Source organism: Onychostoma macrolepis, chromosome 07, assembly GCF_012432095.1.
Source record: "Onychostoma macrolepis isolate SWU-2019 chromosome 07, ASM1243209v1, whole genome shotgun sequence".
In the NCBI taxonomy this organism is placed as follows: Eukaryota; Metazoa; Chordata; class Actinopteri; order Cypriniformes; family Cyprinidae; genus Onychostoma; species Onychostoma macrolepis.
Genome location: NC_081161.1, coordinates 8,471,263 through 8,493,419, shown reverse-complemented (window position 1 = coordinate 8,493,419; position 22,157 = coordinate 8,471,263). Strand labels below are relative to the sequence as shown.

At 36.6% G+C, this 22,157-nt stretch overlaps 1 protein-coding gene across 2 annotated transcripts in view; it reads right to left on the bottom strand.

Annotated features, from left to right (window-relative positions):
- Window positions 1-721: 721 nt before the first annotated feature.
- The window catches only part of mmp15b (matrix metallopeptidase 15b), a 32,606-nt gene continuing 11,170 nt past the window's right edge, over window positions 722-22,157 (bottom strand). For both annotated transcript variants that reach the window (XM_058782711.1, XM_058782710.1), the window contains 8 exons: window positions 21,261-21,383; window positions 20,861-21,168; window positions 17,938-18,099; window positions 15,288-15,514; window positions 13,223-13,361; window positions 10,374-10,524; window positions 9,194-9,312; window positions 722-6,268 (listed from right to left, as the gene is read on the bottom strand). In XM_058782711.1, the coding sequence (XP_058638694.1) occupies window positions 5,787-6,268; window positions 9,194-9,312; window positions 10,374-10,524; window positions 13,223-13,361; window positions 15,288-15,514; window positions 17,938-18,099; window positions 20,861-21,168; window positions 21,261-21,383 (1,711 nt within the window). In that variant the 3' untranslated portion in view covers window positions 722-5,786. The remainder of the gene's footprint in view (window positions 6,269-9,193; window positions 9,313-10,373; window positions 10,525-13,222; window positions 13,362-15,287; window positions 15,515-17,937; window positions 18,100-20,860; window positions 21,169-21,260; window positions 21,384-22,157) is intronic.

Here is a 22,157-nt window from a genome sequence, read left to right as displayed (position 1 = left end):
ACCATGCAGTTGTCAGAAAGCAAAACTAGCAGTGATCCAGAAAGCTTCCTGCACAGCTGATTAAAACTGTATAAAACTTAACAGCATACTCAGGATATATTGTTTCTGCTTGGATTCCTGCAGTCCACTTTGTGGCACCTGTTCTTCATGTTTCGATCACTTGTTTCTCTTCTTTTCTCTTTGTGTTTCAGCAGACCTCTATAAATATCCCACCCACTCTCCCATGGCCCATGCGGCCCTGATCTTTCCTGAGGGAGAGGAAATGTAGGCTGATTCAGGGACCTGATCTTTCTCCTGGGAGAGAGGAGAGCCCAGCGATGGGGGTTGGGAGGGATATGGCTTGTTTACGGTGGAGATCTCTGGAGGTTTGCACTGTACAGTTCAGTGTGGACAAAACATGGGCAACCATGAAAGGCAAGAACAACAATGAACATCAGATGAAAGTAAAACAATGCTTTTTCATGCATTCTTTTGAATGGCTAATGGTATAAGGGTTTCAAGTCAACATGACATTGTTTTGCAACCCATTTTACTTGTGAAATGTGATGCATTGTTGAATTGTGAACAAGACCAGGAATCGGCCTTACGCAAGTAAAAATTTCATGTTATTTGAAGAAATGTTAAAAAGGTCAACATTTTTGAGAAGTAACTGTGGAACTTTCTTGATTCAGCAGAAAGCGGAGACTTAATTCTTTAACATCTTTTTTCTTTTATTACTGTTTACATGTCCAGCATGGATTGTTAAACACACTCAGAAGATGTGAACAAACACAAATGTATAAAATCCTCAGTTTCTACATAAGAAAAAAATCAAAAACACAAATCGGAATGTTATTAACAAGGTAAAAATCTAAAAAAAAAAACACACACAAAAGAAAAATATTGAAAAGGTACTATTTACAATTTTTAAAAATGACCAAATTTAAGATATTAAGAAAAAATATTAACTGAAAATATAATTAAACTAAATTTCATTTTACCACCATTAATGAAGATGATGAGGTGTTTAAGAAAACACTGCAGCACAACTTTGTGCACATTAACAGCATTGCTTTAAATGTTAGTGATTTGCTACTATATTTCTGTCTGAAAATGCTTTGTCTAGTTTTAAACAGCATGTTTTTGTAAGGCTCATTAAGATTCCCTTCAGGACAGTGTGCATTGCCTAGATGCATTTTTGCACAACAGGCCGATTTGATATTGAATCTACCTTTGTCACAGAACAATGCAGACTAAAAGCAAATACACTGTCTCATTCTACTCCGCTGATTCCACAAAGGTGAAGACAACATATTGTCTCAACCTTTTTTGACTACCTATTTAGTAAATCAACAGTGATTGCAGTCGAATAACTGCAGCTGGTTAATAAATGGTGTGGACGGATGTTCTTAGAGGCACCTCTGATCAGAGCTCAAGTTTATATCAGGAGAATATACACAGACACAGAGAGAATTCACTCTGCATATGTAGCGTCACTGGGTGGTTAGACATAAAGTAGCAGTGGTCCTGAGCTGCGTTTATGAGAACGGTGTGACCAAAACAGTCAACGTCCATGATTCACACCAAAAGCCATCTGAACAGAGGCTGCTGTTAGTATGCAATGCTAGTGCGAGGCTTGGTGGGAGGAAGCTTTCTGGTCCTGGCTGAGGGCCCAGTCTATCTTCCTGTTGGCCAGAAGCAATGTGCAGGACAATAATGCAGCAAGAGAGAGGGGCCATTGTTATAAGAGCCAGTCCTAAACTTGGCCAAGAGTTGATTCGAGATGATGGAGAAAATGTTAGACCTATAAATCTACAGTATCACATACTAACAAATAAACAGACAGTTTTGATTATTTATCTGTCATTGTCTACCACAATTTTGTTTAGTTACCCTTATCATCTCTGAAACAAAAATAACGAAAACAAATCTGTGTAGAAACAAATATACTAAGTAATAAACTTCAATGCATACTAAACTAGTGCCCTTACAACCTTACCGCAATGATACCATGGCACAGCGAATATATCAGATGTATATTTAACCCAGGACTGTACCAGTGGGGCCAGTTCCCAGGGACTAAGCCTAAGGCTGTGTGAAAGACTGCCAAAGGGACTGCCTTGGATACTTGAGTCTCGCTAGATCAAGCTGACTACTAGGGCCCTGGGCCCCAGAACCTCCGGTGCATACAGTGAGTCATAACCACTAGGTTCATGGCCTGCCCAGTGTATAGAATTGGGCATTTACTCTAGGGCCCCAGCCTACAGTTGGACATTACCAGTAGGACCCTGGGCTACCCAACACATTAAGTGGGACATGATCGCTAGCGCCCCTGGAAACCCGGTGCATACAGTGGGACATGACCATTGGGGCCCCTAGCCCCTTAACGAATACAGACCGAGCTGACTACTAAGGCTCCAGGCCCCTCACCGCATACAGAATGAACTGACCACTATGGCCATAGCTGGCCTATAGCTGGGGCCCTGGGCACCTTAGCGAAAACAGCATTTGCTGACCTTTCAGCTCCCTTTGGATCACTAAAGCCCTTGGCTATTGTTGTTTGTCACCTAATGTTATCCTAGCAAAATGTGTTTTCTAATTTTGTTGCCTAATGCAGGCCTGCCAATAGAGGTGGAACTAGGAGGAATGGGGCTCCAAAGATGCTTACCCAGGGGCCTCAAGGAACCATGATCTTTTGGTTCCTTTGGTTTTGTCCAAAAATGGTATTACCGTGGTACTACAGTATTTCCAAAATACTATGCAAATACCTTGTAAAAGTAACTAATTATGGAAAAAGGCCATAAAGGAGTGTGAAAATCAGACAAAGAATGGGCTGAAGTGGGAATAAGACAGCCATAAGGCCTGAGTGAGCCCCTGAGAGTGAGCGTTTCAGATATCCCTCAAGCTTGTTTATGTATTCCTCATTGATCTGGGCGACTGAAGGAGAAGGTAGAGGGCGTCGGGGGAGGGACGGAAGAGCTTTTATGTCTGATTAACTCTCCTCCAAATCTCCTCGGACGACAGGAGCACTGTGAGGAGGGGCGTATCGCCTGGCAACGATATTCGGCGGGATTCATCAGTGACAGCATTCCGATCATGACTGTCCTGTGTCTCCTCTACTCTTCCAATAATATTTATCAAAGTGCTTTTTTGCTCTACCTTGTCTGACAGGGCAATATTTATAATACCACTCACTTTTGTTCTCTCCTCTACGTCTCCTCTCTCGCTGATTGTGAAGAGTAAATGACTGAGATTTTGTCAGAGGCACTTTAAAAAGTGGCGGTGGTTTGTTTCTTAATGCTTTCCGTGTCCGAGTATACTAGCTGAGTTTATGTAGGTTAGACACTAGACTAAGCAAACACCACAGAAAGCAAACACAGACCTACCTGACAGCGGTTATATCTTACAATGTTAGGAAACTTGCCTAATTTGTCTACTTTGCCTAGTAGATCACATCAGCATGAATAAGTCGTGAATGAAACAGGGATCCTGTTTCTGCTGCTGGTCAAGGAATGCGCTCCAAAAATAACTGGCAGTGGACCCTGGCAATGTGGGCCATCGGACTGTGTGCCAGCAAGCTCTCATATAGGGATGATATTGCTACACACACTATCTACCAAGCATCTCAAGCTTAGGCCAAAAATATACTCTACGCAAGTATGCTAACGCAGATGTGAATGCTAGGCCAATGCACTGCAAGTGGACTGTCTCGTCAGATATACTTAATGTGCGTTCATTTTCAAACCTCAGTACTCAAGGTAAGGTAATGGAGTTACCTTGAAATGTCAAGTATTAATGAAAGTTTTATTCAGGTAGCTAGCTAGAAACATGTAGACAGTTTAACTAACCTAAATTTGCTCAGCAAGATTCGCTTCAAACTAATGCTGCCTAACAGTAAGAGGCTTGAAAAAAAACAAACAAAAAAAAACATCTAGCCACAGAAGATCCTATTTGGAAATTAATTTTCTTTTACTGTTATGCTAATATACGCTATAGTGCCTCTTGTGGAAATGCTGGAAAATGCAACATAAAATTGAGGTAACTAAATAAACACGTCCACATATTTGCGTATGAGTATTTTCAGCCTTCCAGAGGGAGCTTGCTTTGGGTTTATCCCACTCCTGCTTGTTTATTACACCCCCACCCCTAAAATATCCCATCACTGTAATACAATCCAGTTCAGACTCTTACTAACACACCATAAGCCCTTTCACAAAGACTTAAGATATAAGGTTTCTGCATCTAAACCCTTTTCTTTTGAACTCACAGTTATCCCTGCTTCTTTCCCTCTCGTTTCAGCCCACCTATGTCAATGCAAGTAATATTTCTTTGGTAGGGAGAGCTTTGGGTTGGGGTACAAAGAGGTTAGCAATGACTTTCACCTCCTGCTATTTTTAAAATTAGACTATTACCTAACATTCCCTACAACAGTGGGCCCCACTAAGGCTTTTATTTCTAATTGGGCCCAAGAAGCTTTCTCAAGTGTATTTTACTGAGTTTTAAATTGGCGTACGTACGCTAGTGGTATTCATTTTATAGCTCTTTTGTTCAATCAAATGAAAATATGAAAATTCTATTATAAATATGCACGCAGCAAATAACTTCAGCACCTGCAAAGTAAGATCTTGCTCAATGCCTCAAGTGTTATGTTTCTCAGACAATAAAATGTATAATTGCCACAGTATCATGGGACTTTTGGGAGATAAAAACACTTCAGCTTGCAAGGAAGAAATCAAGAGGGCTCTAAAAACATGGATGAAACCACATAAAACATGTCTGGCTGGCACGACCAAGGCACAGTTGTTAAAACAAGGGGCAATAAAATGTGTCTTTTTGTTATGATCGCAGTAGGTAAGCAAAATTTTGAGAAAAGTTCCTATTTTATGACATCAAAACAAATAGCAGGTCAAATTCTGCCAAATACAACTGGACTTAGTTACTGGTTGAATAACCAGGTCCAGTTGCTCCAAAAACGAGGGTTGAAAAGTCGGAGACCTATTGTTGAAAAGGTTAATGCAATATTTTTTAATGCAATAAACGATTTCTATATTAAAATATTATTAGCATTAACAATTTTTAACAATTATTAACAATTTGAGCTGAAAAAAAAAATACCATGATTTTCTTCACTCAAGCTGCATGAACAAAAAAAATAAAATAAAAAAATCCTAAAACTTCCTATTTATTTTTAGGTTTCAGTTAGATTTTGAATCCCAGACTTTCCATGTGGTCTCAGACGTTTGAACCCGACTGTATATCAACATTTTATCAAGTTATGATGCAAGTGGCCACAGTCCTTACAGTCTTTATGATGATTTATTATGACTTGCCCGGTCAGTTGGAAAACCACAGCTGAGAGTCCTGAGAAAAGGTGAATGGATGCAGAAATATTCCTAAGAGAGATATTCCTTTCTCCGCTTTCCTTTTCCTCTCTTTTTGCTCTGCAAGACTTCCCGTTCATCATTTACGCTGTGATTGCAGATGACTAATTGTGACATCCTAAAATTAGAAATTAAAAAAAAAAAAAACACAAACAACTGATTCAAAAGAACATGAAATATTATGAAAAGAAAAACCGAACAAAAAAATCAATGTGCAAACTTTCTGATATAAATAGACTAGTCAACATGTTAGGAGAGCACCGTGGGAAAGGAAAAGAAGGGTGAAGATGAACATGATGTGTGTCAGTATCTGTATGTGTATGTGTGTATGTTGTAAGCATGTTTATGGTGGTGTTTTGTGTGTGCAAAGTTTTTGGATGTGTGAAATGAAAGGGCAGAACAGGGATCGAGGGTCATTCTGAAAGGTTAAACCCAGTCCTGCAGTGATCGTTTGCAGTGAACTAAATACTTGGGTGCTCCTTTCCTCTGTAGTGTGTTAATGATCGCATAGATCAATCCCAAGATGCACAGCACCAGGACCAGGGGTACCGTCACCATGATGATGTTCATGGTGCGCTCTGTCTCGTCTATCTTCAGAACCACATCCACCTCATTCGTTTTCTCTTCAGTCTCCTCTTTAGAGTCAACATCATTGGTGTTGTCTCTGTCTTTGTCCTTGTCCTTGTCCTTTTCCTTGTCTTTGTCTTTGTCTCGGCCAGCATCCGGGTTGAAGGGTGGCTTGTCAGGCCACTTGCGTCCCTGATCCACATCGGTGTCTCTGTCAGGATTGAGGTCCACGTTACAGCCCATGAAGTCTCTAAGAATGGACTTTGGGTAGCCAGGCTCGCTCTTCATTCTGTGGTTGTCAAATTTCCAGTACTTTGCACCCTTGTAGAAGTACGTATAAGCTGTGTGAGAGACAAACAAGATTGAAGAGAGAACAATGTGTTAAAAGTGCATCACTGAAATTACATAAAAACTAAACCAGACAACTTATCAAAACTATAAAACAATACAAAAACTATACGAAAAATAACACACACACAAATATATATACAGTATATATATATACAGTGTGTGCAGAATTATTAGGCAAGTTGATATTCTGGTCATATTTTTTTTCCAAGAACATTTTACCAATTCCAAACCACATCAATCTTAATAACTACTATTGATTTTGTATTTAATAATTTATAAGTGATATATAATTGTCCATGAAGGCTGATAGTGAGAAACTTCTTATTTCAGGTGTGCAGAATTATTAGGCAGGTTTTCTTTTACAGACAAAATGAGCCAAAAAAGAGATTGAACTCAAGAATAAAAGTTAAAAAAATTATTAAATGCCCATGAGAAGGATGCAATACTAATGCAATAATAGAATTAGCAAAGTTAAGGCATGACCATTGGGCAGCAAAATGCTCATTGGGTCAGCAAGGTCAGAAAAAACAGGTGGAGAGGAAAAGACACATGTTAACTGCAAAGAATTAAATTAAGGTGAAGAATTGGGTGAGAAACCATCAGGAACCATTTAGTCTCCAGCACCATCATTTTCCAGAACTGCAACCTTCCTGGAGTCTCCAGAATTACAAGGTGTCAGGTTCTCAGAGACTTTGCTTGGGTAAAATTCTTTAAAATGGCCCTCACGTAATAAGAATAACATGTTGAAGTGTTGTGAAATACATGAAGACTGATTTTGTATAGGATTTATGGACAGATAAGTTGTGAGTGACTCTTGAAGGACCAGCATCACATCCTCTTGTGCCACAGTTTGAAGAATTTATCTTCCAGAATCTGCCAGTAAGTTTTAGGAGCTCATTTTTAATCAATCCTGCAAGACAGACTTTTCAGGATAGGAGATGAACTAAAATGAGCTCCCAAAATTTACTGCCAGATTCTGGAAGATAAATTCTTCAAACAGTGGTACAAGAGGATGTGATGCTGGTCCTTCAAGAGTCACTCACAACTTATCTGTCCATAAATCATATACAAAATCAGTCTTCATGTACTTCACAACACTTCAGCATGTTATTCTTATTAAGTGAGGGCCATTTTAAAGAATTTTTTACCCAAGCAAAGTCTCTGAGAACCTGACACCTTGTAATTCTGGAGACTCCAGGAAGGTTGCAGTTCTGGAAAATGATGGTGCTGGAGACTAAATGGTTCCTGATGGTTTCTCACCTAATTCTTCACCTTAATTCTTTTGCAGTTAACATGTGTCTTTTCCTCTCCACCTGTTTTTTCTGACCTTGCTGACCCAATGAGCATTTCGCTGCCCAATGGTCATGCCTTAACTTTGCTAATTCTATTATTGCATTAGTATTGCATCCTTCTCATGGGCATTTAATAATTGTTTTACTTTTATTCTTGAGTTCAATCTCATTTTTGGCTAATTTTATCTGTAAAAGAAAACCTGCCTAATAATTCTGCACACCTGAAATAAGGAGTTTTTAACTTTCAGCCTTCATGGACAATTATATATCACTTATAAATGATTAAATACAAAATTGATAGTAGTTACTAAGATTGATGTGGTTTGGAATTGGTAAAATGTTCTTGGAAAAAAAATATGACCAGAATATCAACTTGCCTAATAATTCTGCACACACTGTATATATATATATATATATATATATATATACAGTATATATATATATACATACAGTATATGTATGTATATATATATATATACAGTATATGTATGTGTGTGTGTGTATATATATATATATATATATACATACAGTATATGTATATATATATATATATATATATATATATATATGTATGTATATATATATATATATATATATATATATACATACAGTATATGTATATATATATATATATATATATATATATATATATGTGTGTGTGTGTGTGTGTGTGTGTGTGTGTGTGTGTAAAATATATTGCCATATGGGTTGAGACTGTCAGGTTAAATTAATGTGAAGCTCAACTGTAAATGTATATTTTTAATAATGTTTATAATGGAAGTCTATGGGATGAACATTAAAATACACACTTGGCCTATTGACACTTAGTCACCTCATAATTATTGATAGATCAGACTGCCATCTCAGGTTACGCACATTACATTTACAGCTGACCATGTAAATATGTACAGTATAAATTTATAAAAATCTGAACTACTACTATTGAACTAAATACTACTATTTTTGGTATATGCAGCAGATTTAAATTTCATGCAATTGTCAGACAGCTGAGGTCATCCTTAGGTGGTCTGAATAATCAGATTGCTAGCCGTCTCAAATTTTGTAATGAAACTCCATACCTTTCGCACATTACCTACAAGAATACCAGAACAGAACCGTTTACAAAGACAAATCCAGCCACTCGAATTACATGGGTAACACATGACTAGAACTTAATCCAATAAACAGACAATTCAGACTGAAATTTACAGCTCAAGTAACATTAAATAAGAAATTTTTGCTTTTAACAAAACTACAAGCTGCACATTTCTGCTTTTAAACTCATAAATGTACTATTACATGTCCTTTACTGTACTTTTTTCTAACTTAGGACTTTTTGACGGCAAAATTATGGTCTATCTATGGTAATCGATTGCATGCCACAGATACTGTCGACACATTTTCATTTGTTTTAAACCAGGAACATTCCATTAAATGGGAAAGTGCTTTCAGTGATATAAGTGTTTCCCAATAATATTACATTATTTCCTCAAATCACATTTCACACATTACATTCTCTCACTTCCTTTGTTTCTCCATCTGATTGATCTCCATCCATTCTGTACATTAAGGAGACAGGCACTGGATGACCCCTCAACCCTACACACCATTTCACTCACTCACCTCCATCATCGCTGAGGAAGGCCCCCTTGGGAGAAGACGGCACAGAAGTGCCCCACACACTGATTGGCTTAGGGTAGTCCTGATCTGCGGCTCTGGAGTGCTCATTAAAGCGCCAGTACCTGTAGTTTATCAAACACACCTCAACAGTGGTCACTTTGCATTTTTATCATGAATGCTGATGCAAAACAAACACTGAAAAAGTCTACTTATGTAACATTTTATCATTGTGCCAAATATATATGAACAAGGTTGACATCAAGATTTATCACATTTTAAACACAAATTTTAATTTAGTTACATGTTGCAACTAAGTAAAAAGTAATATTTTACATATATATGTAATATTAAATTATAAAACAATAAAATGTATAAATGTATTTATTATTATTATTATTCACAAATATCATGTTTTTTTTTTTTTTTATTAAACATTTTTTGGGGAAAACGAACCACATGTCTTACAATATGAATTAACCTTGCTTTGTCATAAAGAGGTCCATAACATAACATAATCTGATCCATAACATAATTTCCTTTTCCTTAATTTTCTGCATGTTGGTTGCACCACATGACTTGATTTTGCAGAAAGGTTTTTCAAATATGAATAAGCAAGGCAGATTTGTTAAAATACAGTTTTTTTTTTTCTGGGAAATTGTAATAAAATATTGTTTTAAGGTCTACGCATTGTTTTTTTAATTATACTGTATGAATTATGATTTATTGACAGTTCATATATTGTATCCCCCTGGCATTTTTGACTTTATGCATCCTCCAAAATTTTTAAATTAATTTTATTTAGAAATGAAAATCATATAAAGTGTGTATTGAGGTTATCGTATTTATAATAAAAATTTATTTTAAATGAACAGATTTTCATGTCATGTCCCATTGACCGATTTAATGAAAAATGGATATCTGTCATCAAATAAAAAAAAACCTGATCCCCTTGATGAAATCTGATCTGGGGTGGTCATTGAAGAAGCATGCAAGACATGTTAATACCATGAGTAAACATCAATCTGTCAGGGCTGATCACAAGTGATCAGGTCACCCGAGACTGATGTTGAGAGCAGGTGTAAATAGGGTCAGTAAGGCATCCAAAAAACGAAAGGAAATTATTAGACAATAAACATTAGAGGCAGAATTATTTGCAGCACAAAAAATAAGACTAGCCCCTCACCAGTCTCCTTTGAAGAAGTAAGTGAAGCCAGAAGGTTCCCACCAGATGGCCGTCTCTATCTTGTCATACGGGATGTCTCTGCCATAGTCCATCAGTTCTTGAGGATAGCCGGGCTCCAGGTTGGCTTCTCTGAACAACCAATACTGACTTCCTACAGGTGGATGGACACGAGAGAGAAAGGAGGAAGTAGTGATAATCCGGCACTTTCTAATAAATACTGTGTAAATGTTTTTTGAAAGATTTTTTTTATATATTATTTTAGTGGTGTCCCAATTCAGAGGCTGCATTCCAAGACCGAATGCGTCACAGCGGCACAACAAAAGACTGTCCCAATTCAAATATTTCTTCAAATGCAGCCTTTTGTTTCCCAGGCCATGAAGGATACAAAGAATGGATCCTTTGCAGCACAGACTTTCTTTTTTTTTTTTGAGAGAGAGAGAAAAACAGTTTGAGATGATTTGAGCTTTGTGAAATGGTGCGTTATCCAATTAACAAAGCTTGGTATGACCTTCTCTGACGTTAAAGGTGTGGCCTTCGAAGTCTATATCCAATACAGCAAATGAGACACAGCTTTATTCTCATTTACTATCATACAGGTTTATACATCGGCCACCCATCAAAAAAAAAACATATTGGTTAAACACTAGAAAGCAGGTTTTAAAAAAACCTCAAAAGTTCAAAAATGGACATCAAGAAAGAGAACAGAAGTTGAAAACAATGGCAAGGAAGTAGAAAAGACAAGAAGGGGGAGGCAGCAACACTGTTGGTAACAAGATTTCATGGTGCATGTACAGGGACTTTCCAACCTTTGGCACAGTAATACAGACTCCAAAACTCAGCCACAGATTTGTGTTTACTCTGTTATAACTCAAACAACTGCACTACAGCACTGCAAGAGATGCACCAACAATGCTGGTTTGGTTCAAAACCCACATTTTAGTGGTTAAAGCGACAGCAAAAGCATTGCATGGAGCCGTTACAGAAACACTGGGATAAGCTTGAGCTTTTATTATTTTACAGTATGGCAGACACTGAGGCACCATCCTCATGGACCCGTTTGATTCAGTGGGCCCATGGCCAAGTCCAACTGTTGCTGTCAGCATCTGGTAGAAGCGCTAGCTGACGCAATGGCCTCGCCTCACTAAGAACAGATGTTGTTCCCAAGATTTTGGTCTCCTGGTTTTCTCCAATGGCAGAAATCCACATTTTAAAGAGCCTTGCCAATGATATCATCACTTGCCATGCACGGTTTCCTTATGGGAGCCAGCTTTCCTCAAGGCTAACAAATATACATTCATCTTCACAGAAATCTTCACCAGGAAGTTATTAGATGTCTGTTTCAGGGGTTGCAGGGTGTTGATATGTATAACTAATGTGGGAAACCTCACTGTGGTTTGAGCAGTTTTTGATCTCAATCTGCTGGCAGGGCTTGATAATGAGAGTGGCCCACTGACCGAGTTTCAGGCCAGTTGACTTTGCACCAGAGCCATTCATTGACACTGTTCATGTAGTTTTATGACTTGGAAATTTAAACATTTGGTTTCCTGTTATAAATTGGGCTGATTTAAATATGACACCAAGGTAAAGTTATCTAGCTGGATATTAGCATGGATGTTGTTGAAATTGCAAATATGTACCTGTAGAAGTTCTGGAAGTCTTAGTAACAATGGATTAATAATTACAAAGCCATCGACAATGTTTGTGCAGCAAAGTACGTTTATGTGTAATGGAGTTACATTATTATGTAAATAAATAAAACGGAGTAACATTTGTTTTAATTTTTTATATCAATAAAGAATATTTTTACAAATCTGACCCATACAAAAATGTAAAATTCTAAATAAAAAAAAAATAAAAAATGGTAGTAGGACAGTGAAACTTCAAGTTTGCATTGTAAATTTTTATATGTACCAATAAAGAGTTTAGAGTTTAGAATATGTTTCACTGAAAGTTTTCTTTACTTGTTAGGTGTTTAATTTCCAATTATAGTTATGTTAAAAAAAAAAAAAAAAGTCTTATTGTTGAGTAAATGTTGTCCTTTGCAAAATATATGGTCAATTTCAGAATGATACGACGCCATATTACGGTACATTTAGTTCTTTCACCGTAAACCCATATACTGTATGAACCAAAAAGTAATGTCTCTGAAACTCTACTTTTAATAATTCTGGAAGCCCCAGTAAGAATGGATAAAAATTTATAACTAATTAGTAATGTTTGCACTGTGACAAACCGAGCAGACAGCAAAGTATATTTATGAATGTATAGGTATAATGGGGCTATGCTATAGCTGCTGAACATTTTATTAAGAAAATTGTCATTGCAAAAAAAAAAAACACTATGTTATTATTTTTGGTGGTGGGGCAGAGAACTTCATGTAAAATGCTCAAATGTTCATTTAAAAAACTTTACATTTTCAATAGCTGGAAATAATTACAAAAGAAACGGCTAAAATTCTTACTGTCCTTATTGAAGCAAAGCAAATATTCACTGAGTTTTGCTTCCTTTGCAAAATTTATGGCCAGAATTATACAGCTCAAAAAATGTAATTTTGTCCATTTACCTTAAACTCATATATAAACCAAAAAGTCATGTCTCTAAAAGTCTACCTGTAAAATCCATCAGACTAACACATTAATGGCTGAGGGAAATCAAGGGCACTTCCTGTACTAAATGACAAACGTCAAAATCAATGGTTTGTTCTAATGTAAAAAGCACTTCAATGTGATGTAATTCTGCCAGCCTGGGTAATAATTTCTCTCATGAATATAGCATTTTTATGGTCTATATTAACTTTTAACAGCACAGAGCTATATCAATTTTCAAGTGCAGTCGGAAAGGGAAAATACCTTTGAAAAACACAAATCGCCCGTCATGCCTTTCATATGCAGCGTCAATGTCTCCCGGGAGACCCCTCCAGAAGTGTCCAATAGGCATTGGGTAGTTATCCAGCACTCTGTTCCTCCTCACTCTCCAGAACCAGCGGCCCTGAGGAAGGAATAAGACATGAATCAGAGACCACATGATAATGGTTGTGTATTTCTCTCCTAATGGTGGTCAGGTTTATTAGCAGTCCCACAACCCTCAGCTGACATGCACCAAAGACTATAGCGTACTGCTAAGAATAGGAGGGTTTCTGGTTCTCCTCCAAACCAAAAAGTCTTCTCAGTCTTCTAGGCCTACAACCTGCCCTGCGATTCCCTGTGAAAGTCAATGGCTTCTTTTGTCGTCAACAGACAAGTTATGCACAGAAGTTGAATATTTAGGATGCCAGACCCATAACATGAGCAGCTGCAGTAGTAGTAATGTTTGCAAACACAAACAAATCATGCATACACTCTATATAGGTAAAGACAAACACATCAGGTACATGTACACACATACACTCATTGTATCCTTTACACTTCTGGCTTTCCACCAGGACCTTCAGTATGTTCCAAACCAAGCCCAAATTATAACCAGAGCTGGGTCTGCAGCCAACACACTCTAAATTTATCCTGATTCCTCCCTACACACTCCTCAACCCCAACACCTCATCACAAACAGACACACACACACCCCTTGTTGTTCCATGGAGGAACACAATCTTGCATGAGGAAACTTGTAGGACTGTGTTTCATGGGGAATGGCCTTATTTCAGAAAACTGCCTTTTTAAGCATGGGAAATGTAGATTACTGTTGGGTGGTCCTTCACTCAAGGGCATCTGATTGTTGTCCAATGGATAACTTGACTACTGTGGCCAGTTAAACAGTAACACCTGTAACAAAAACGCATGAATATTTGCCAACAATCTGTGCTTGTCCGGTAAGGTCTGCCTCTGGCTCGGCACATCTACAAATAAGATGGTTAAAAATGATCTGAATTTAATTTTAATGTTTTAATAATGAAGATTATATTCAAATTTAAATAATAAAATGTACAAAAATATATTAAAAAATATTTTTGCTTACAACATCTAAAAATGTAAATAAATATAATAAGCAAAATTAATTGTATTAATAATAATTACTTATATATATATATATATATATATAAAATAAAAACATTTTAGAATATATTTTTAATTATCTTAGAAAACACAAATGTAAAATTCACATTTTATGTATTGGTCAAAACAACCCACCCCCAAGTATCCATGCTGTTTTGGTCCCTAGATATCTATCTGCAGTAAACTCTTGGCACTGACATATTTGCTAAATGACCTCATGAGAATTTTTTTAAATAACCTATGTTTTGTCAAGCATTTCCAAGTACAAACATCTTTTCATTCTTTCAGACAATGTACATTCCTTCTAATTTCTCCAACAGCAAGACTAAAAGCCTTTGCATCTAATGGAGAGAAAGTGAAAGATCATATGATGTGGACAGTGCTTTCCAAGATAAAAAGAGAGAGGAATTAAAGACACTCTGCCACAGAGAGCACTTCTTTCATCACATGACGTGATGTGACCACAAAACCGCAAACGGCACAAAGTAGATGAAGTCTGATGTATCTCCTGATCAACTCCAGACTTTAAATACATGACTCCTTTCCTCTTTATGGAGCTCTGCCCCATAACAAAGACCAGCACTGGGGTTTTTACGGCCCATTGCCTAACAAAGCCTGATTGAGAGCAGGCTGACCTCAGCGGGCCTCCACCTGCATGTCAGGGCTTTCACCTGGAACCGTGCACCGTTATTGTTCAGCGCTCGAGCGGATCTGATTCAGAAAGCACTACAGTGGCTGAGTGAATCTCATGAAGCCTGTTTGTATCCAAAACCCAATGGGCAAAAAAAAGAAAATATATTTTGCATAAAGAAAATGCAATTTTAGACTTTTTAGCGATTTATTACTATGAAGAAAAAATTTGAAATTGAATTCTCTTTGCCATAATGCAGAGAACGTTTGTGGCTATGTAGGCTCTTTAGCTCACCTTAAAAACAAACATTTCTCCCCTGAGCATGGTGACTGTGTCAAAATTGCCCTCGCAGATGTTGGGGCCGTAGTGATCTGGGCGATCGGTAGTGCGAGGCCTGTCCGGCCGGCGAGGGGGCGCTCCGGGAGGGTTCTTAGGAGGACTGGGTGCCCTGGGGTCTGGATGGGCTGGTCGCCGGGGGGTCACAGTGGGGAGAGCCTGAGTCGGAGAGCTGTTAGGGGGTCCTACAAGAAACAAACCAACTCAAATTACTTACAGAATTTGTACAAATAATAGAATACCATTGTGGCAACCTCTTAGTTCAGTCTATGATAAATATAATAATAGATATATAACTAGATTTTATGTGAATTTTACAAAACAGAACACGTCCAGGTCACATTTCATCCCATAAAATAATAAAATATATTTTGATAAATAAAATGTAATTATTTCTTAAATAAATAAATATTTTAATTATAATATTCATTTTAATTATAATATTTTTACCATTTCTACCATTTTTAAACAAAACGGTAGTATTTGTTGTACCTTCTTAATGTAGATTTAAATTGGTATTGGTTAATTGATATTTCTACCAATATTTTTACCATCATTTCTACCATTTTTAAACAAAACGGTAGCATTTGTTGTACTGATTTAAATAAAAAATATTACAGTATTACAGTCATTAATTAATGCAATGTGTAATGATAATGTAGAGAGACACCACTGAGAATTAATGGGGGGAAGTAACCATTACGATAATGAGCATTTGGGGGGAAAATGTGCTTATTTGTCATGAAAACAAATTTCACAAAACTTTAAATCCTTATGGTTGTACTGTAAAGGTTTCATTTTCTGTATGCAAAATAGAAGATATTTTCTTCCATTTGTAATGTATGAGCAATAATAGTGATGCTGGCCTTCGCAAACTCCAAAAATAAGTTAAATGATTTATGAATTTGCCATGACATAACCAAAATAACTTTCTTCTAAAGTGGGAATGATGCATACAGTTCTCACCACAGCTGAAACTCCCTCATGCAAAACTAAAACAAACATTACTAAAGTCCACAAAGACTGGAATATTTCAAAGAAACATGACCTGGTCAAATGCAAAGTAAACCAGCTTAGCGCAAAAAAAACAAATATTAGAAACCTTACACCATAAGCTTGAATACTTAAACTACTTACTGTAAACAAACAAATAAACTTTTACAACACCACATGTTTAAAATAACTCTGGTCCAGACTGAACCAGGAAACTAACAGCTAACAAAAATGTAATCTAAAGCTGTAAATCTATAAAGTGCCTGTAAACATTTTCTGCACTTCTTACTCACAGGCAGATGAGATGATAAGGAGAACAACAGATAACAGGATCCGGAAAATTAAATGCACCAGACCTGAACAAATGTTGCACATTGTCTAATGCACTGACCGCTGTGCAATAACTTCAAATAAACACTTATTCTGTTTTAAACTGCACACTTGATCAGTGTGAATGCTTATTTTCACAATTCCGACTTGTACAAAATCGTATTAACTTTAAAAAATTTAATAAAAATAAATAAATTAATTAATTAATTAAAAAAAAAAAATATATATATATATATATATATATATATATATTGAATCGTGAGATATAAATTTGTAATTCTAAGAAATACAGCTTGTTTCCACTAAGAAATACAAAAGTACTGACTTTTATTCTCAAATTTCAAGTTTATACCTTGCAGATTTTTGAAAATCCTTGCAGATGCAGAAATTTGAGATATAAATTCAGAATTGCAAGAAAAAGTGAGAATTGTCAGATAAAAAATCCAAATTACTTTATTTTAGTGCTGTCAAAATGATTAATCGCGATTAATCGCATCCAAAATAAAAGTTTTTGTTCACATAATATATGTGTGTGTACTGTGTATATTTATTATGTATATATAAATAAATATATATTTTGAAAGTATTTACATGTATTTACATGTATATATTTATACTCATATAATTTATATTATATATAAATATATTTAATATATAAACATAACACTTTTTCCTAAATATATACATGCATGTGTGTATATTTATTAGTGCTGGCAACGATTAATCGCGATTAATCGCATCCAAAATAAAAGTTTTTGTGTACATAATATATGTGTGTGTATTGTGTGGATTTATTATGTATATATGAATACACACCCATGTATGTATATATTTAAGAAAAATGTGTTATGTTTATATATTAAATATATTTATATATCATATAAATTATATTAATAAATATATACATGTAAATACATGTAAATCTTTTCAAAATATATACTGTATGTGTGTGTCTTTATATACACATAATAAATATACACAGTACACACAGATATATTATATAAACAAAACTTTTATTTTGGATGCGATTAATCGCATCCAAAATAAAAGTTTTTGTTCACATAATATATGTGTGTGTATTTATATATGCATAATAAATATAAACAGTACACTCATATATGTTATGTAAACGAAAACTTTTATTTTGGATGCGATTAATCGTTTGACAGCACTACTTTATTTTTTTTTTTTTTATTCCGAGCTGGAAATCTGCTTCCATAGATCAGAAATAATATGCTGCAAAATCAGAAATGCCATGTTTAAGACGTCACAAGCATCAGGTTACCGTAAATCTGCTGGACCCCACGGAGATCATCCTCAGGCAGCTCAAAGTTTTCGGTGTCCATCCACTGGTAGAAAGGAGCCATAATAGCCAAAGGATTATTGGAGTGTTCCAGTCCAAGGGCATGGCCCAGCTCATGTACGGCTACCAGGAACAGATCATTGCCTACGGGGAGACACATATTAAATATCACAGGCTGTGGTATTAGAGAGAGCTGATGGTCAGCAGTGAGCTGATTTACTGAGGTCACCAGTAAAGAATGTCTGATACAACAGCTTATTAATCTTCATTCGCTCTGGGAGATCACAGCTGCATTTTATGGGCACTCTGACTTAAGGACACATGATATACTGCATATCAACTAGAACATTACATTTGTTGCAGTTAAGTGCGCACATTAAACAAAATCGCTACTGGTCTTGCAGAAGATAAGGAAGCATAGCTATATTTAGATGACTGGGTAAATAGGACATGAGTGAAGGGGAGAGTTAAGGATGAGTTGGGAAAAGGGTTCCCGCTGTTAGTTCTTGCTTAGCGCTGAGATGATGTGCACTTTAAAGTGGCATGAAATCAAAATGGCCTCATTTTATTATCTTAATACATCTCCCTGATCTAAACAGTTCATCTGTGCACGCCATTCCAAAGACAAATGTTTGTCTTTGTGATCTATAATCAAAATGAGACTGAAATTACGTTCCTTTTTGGCTGACGTCACTAAAACCGCTTAAGTTTCAACTTATGAGTGCTGGCAGGTGATTCAGGAAGGAAAGTTTACAAGCTAACTCTAGTATGGATCATGTATGGTAGTATGGAACAGTTACAACAATTCACTCAAGTTCTGCCCTAACCATTTTTCCCTCACTGAAGTAAAATGGGTTTGCAAATAATGCTTCATTTTGAAAAATGAAAAATGTAAAAATTTGAGATTACACTGTAAAATGCACTTTGCATTGCAAAGTGTGTTAAGAAACAGCTGTGAAAGTGTACGCTCTTTTATACGGTAAGCTGCCTTCATTAATATTACATAATCTGCAGTACATTTTAAGATTAAATACTGCAGGTGCACATTCAGTGCATATTCATATGAAAGTAGTTTGTGGATCAGTGCAGAACATTTGCAATTATCTGCACACTACAGAGATTTATTGAAACACTCACAGTGACAGTGCACTCAGTCGGTGACTGATTTTAATCACGTTCTGTCTCCATTTTCCAGCTGTCACAATGATCTGTGTCTCTGCGGGTGTAAATGGCTCAATGCTTGATGGGTGATTGACTGCTTCATTTTTAATACTGAGGATATTCATTATTATCTCGTGTGGACAATCCAAACCATCCAAGCAGGCAGTATGAAGTCATCGGACAGTAATGTTGCTTGTTCAGAGTTTTTTTTTTTCAGAGGCACCATCATTAGGGCTAATAACTGTGCAGATAAGAGAAGTACTGAACTTGCTGTCCTAATGCTTTCAGACAGTTCAATCAATGACGGCTTTCACAGACAAATGCACTTGTCATTCAAAGCTGTTCTTGTGTGAAAGCCACGACTGTTAAAAGATGCAACTTCATGGCAATAGGAGACATCTCTCCTCACAGCTGTGTCATTGTGACCGAGACTTCAACTGTTGCTAACAATGACGATTCTGTAGCCAGACGTTACAATCCTATGGAAATAGGCTCTGGAAAATCCTAGAGATTCCTTTTGAAGTTGCATTATGTGTTTCCTCAGTGAATGTTGCAGTCAGTGTGTCAGTGATCAATCAAATGGATCATGTTGTAATGATTCATTAAAGCGTCTGAAAAACTAGACATCCCATGATTAACCTTTAGCCCTTTTATAGACAAAGAGGCCTTTCCAAGTTACTTTAAAAAATCAGGAGCCGTATTACAGCAACTTCCCATCTTAAGGCCGTGATACACCAAGCTGACTTTTGGGGAATAACAGGCCGTCATTCAATATCTGTCAGCTTAGTTTTTAATGTATTCTACACCATCGGTACTAGTCGTACCCCTTTGAATGTTGAAACGTCATTCTGTTTTTTTAATAAGCATGTTCTGCAGTTTTGTTGATAGCCGCTTGAGCTCTTTATAGGGTGGATTCTGATTGGTATCTTGGGTTAAGCTCTGAGAAGATCAATGTTCTAAATCAGATCCTAATTGAAATCACTATGGCTACTAAACAGAGATTCTAAGTTAGGATATTTCTGTATCTTCTGACCTTTTGTACATAGGTTCAAATGGTCAATATCACAAAGTTTCCTTTCCAGTTTATTTTAGAATCCTAAACCAGACTTTGGACCCCACTTCTCTACTGCAAAGTGCAAAAGAGTCTCTAGGAATGTCTGACTGACTAAATACTGTACATCAACATGCTGCTCACTGGCTCACATGGTCACTCATCTGTCTCAAATGATAACACCCGCCTCCACAGGACCATGAAAACCTCACAACAGCAAATACAAACCAGCTATTAAGCATTCGGAAAGGAACACAAAAATTAGGCTTGCAAATGTGACCTTTTTCTTTTTGTTTGCTGTAGATTTGGCAGAATAACTTGGATTGACACAGGTTTAATCATTAGACTCCACAGAAAGATTCATGAGGGTCTACGGAACTGAGAGATACAGATGTTGCCAGACATTCTCAGTTTTCAAAAAATATTAAGCAGTACTAATAATAAGAAATGTTTGAGAACTAAATCAGCATATTAGAATGATTTCTGATCAAATAAAATAAAACAGTATTAATATTTCACAATACTGCTGTTCTACTGTATTTTTGATCAAATAAATGCAGCCTTGGTGAACATAAGAGACTTCTTTAAAAAAAAAAATTAAATAACAATTTTGAGTGTCAGTGTATTAACATAATTTCAAATATATGTATATTAGATATGACAATTTAAAACACTTAAGTCCTTTTGACTCACCTTGTACGTTTTCTGAACCAATGGTCCAAGGCTCATCTGAGTCAAAGTGAGTATCTCCACCCATCCCTGGACCAGGGAAGTAAGCATGTGCCAGAAAACCCCCCTCTCCATCAAACGGGGAACTGTCACCATGAAAACCAGACGCGAAGAAGATCATGATATCAGGTTCCTTCCGACGGCCGTATTTGACCTCATGAAAAGGGATCTCATCAAACGTAAGCGGCGTCACTTTCTCCCACACTTTGAAGGCCCGTCGGATGGCCTCATATGAGTTGTACTCCCCGATCTTAGGAGTGTAGTTCTGAATACTGCAGCCATGGCAGAAACAAGAAGAACAGTGTTACAATTACAATCAAAATCACTGGAATAATATGGACTGAAGAGTCAGATCCAAACCCACCTGAAAGTTATGTGGTTCTTGTCCCACTTGTGGCCAGTGAGTGCATAACGTTTCCGTCGTACATTGGTCTTGATCTGACCCCCAAACTTGTCTGGGACGCCACAGCGGGGTCTCTTCATGGACCTAAAAAGAAAGGAACAGATGAGGGCTTAGTGTACAAAAGGAACTTTAATAGGCATGCACAAAATAAAGGCATGTTAAGAAAGCTGAACAAATGGAGGCCCCATTATATCCATCACTGCGCAGTGTGGTGGACTTTGATTTTATTTGCTATGGCAAACATTTGAGGTATGTTGTCTATTATCACAGACAATATGTATTTATAAATTCACTCACCCTCAGGCCATCCAATATGTTAATGATTTTGTTTCTTCATCTGAACATATCTGGAGAAATTTAGCATTACATTACTTGTTCACCAGTGGCTCCTCTGCAGTGAATGGGTGCCGTCAGAATGAGAGTCCAAAAACATCACAGTAATCCACAAGTAATCCACACCACTCCAATTCATCAATTAATATCTTGTGAAGTGAAAAGGTGTGTGTTTTTAAGAAAGAAATCCATCATTAAGGCATTATAATCCATATAATCCAGTGAAAACTTCCATCCCCACATCAAAATTCACTGACATATTTGTTTAGAGCTGTTTTGAACTGTTTTCGCTTGTAAACTGTGCTTGATCTGTGCATATTTCTCTCATTAATCAGACATTTTTTTCACCGTAGAAAGCAATATTAAGGATAGAGGACTCATTACTGGAAGTTAAATACGTCTTGATAGACTTATTTATTACAAACGCACAGTGTTTCGCTTCAAAAGACATTAATTGATTAATTGAAATCATATGGATTACTTGCGAGTTATTGTGATGCTTTTATCAGCTGTTTGAACTCTCAT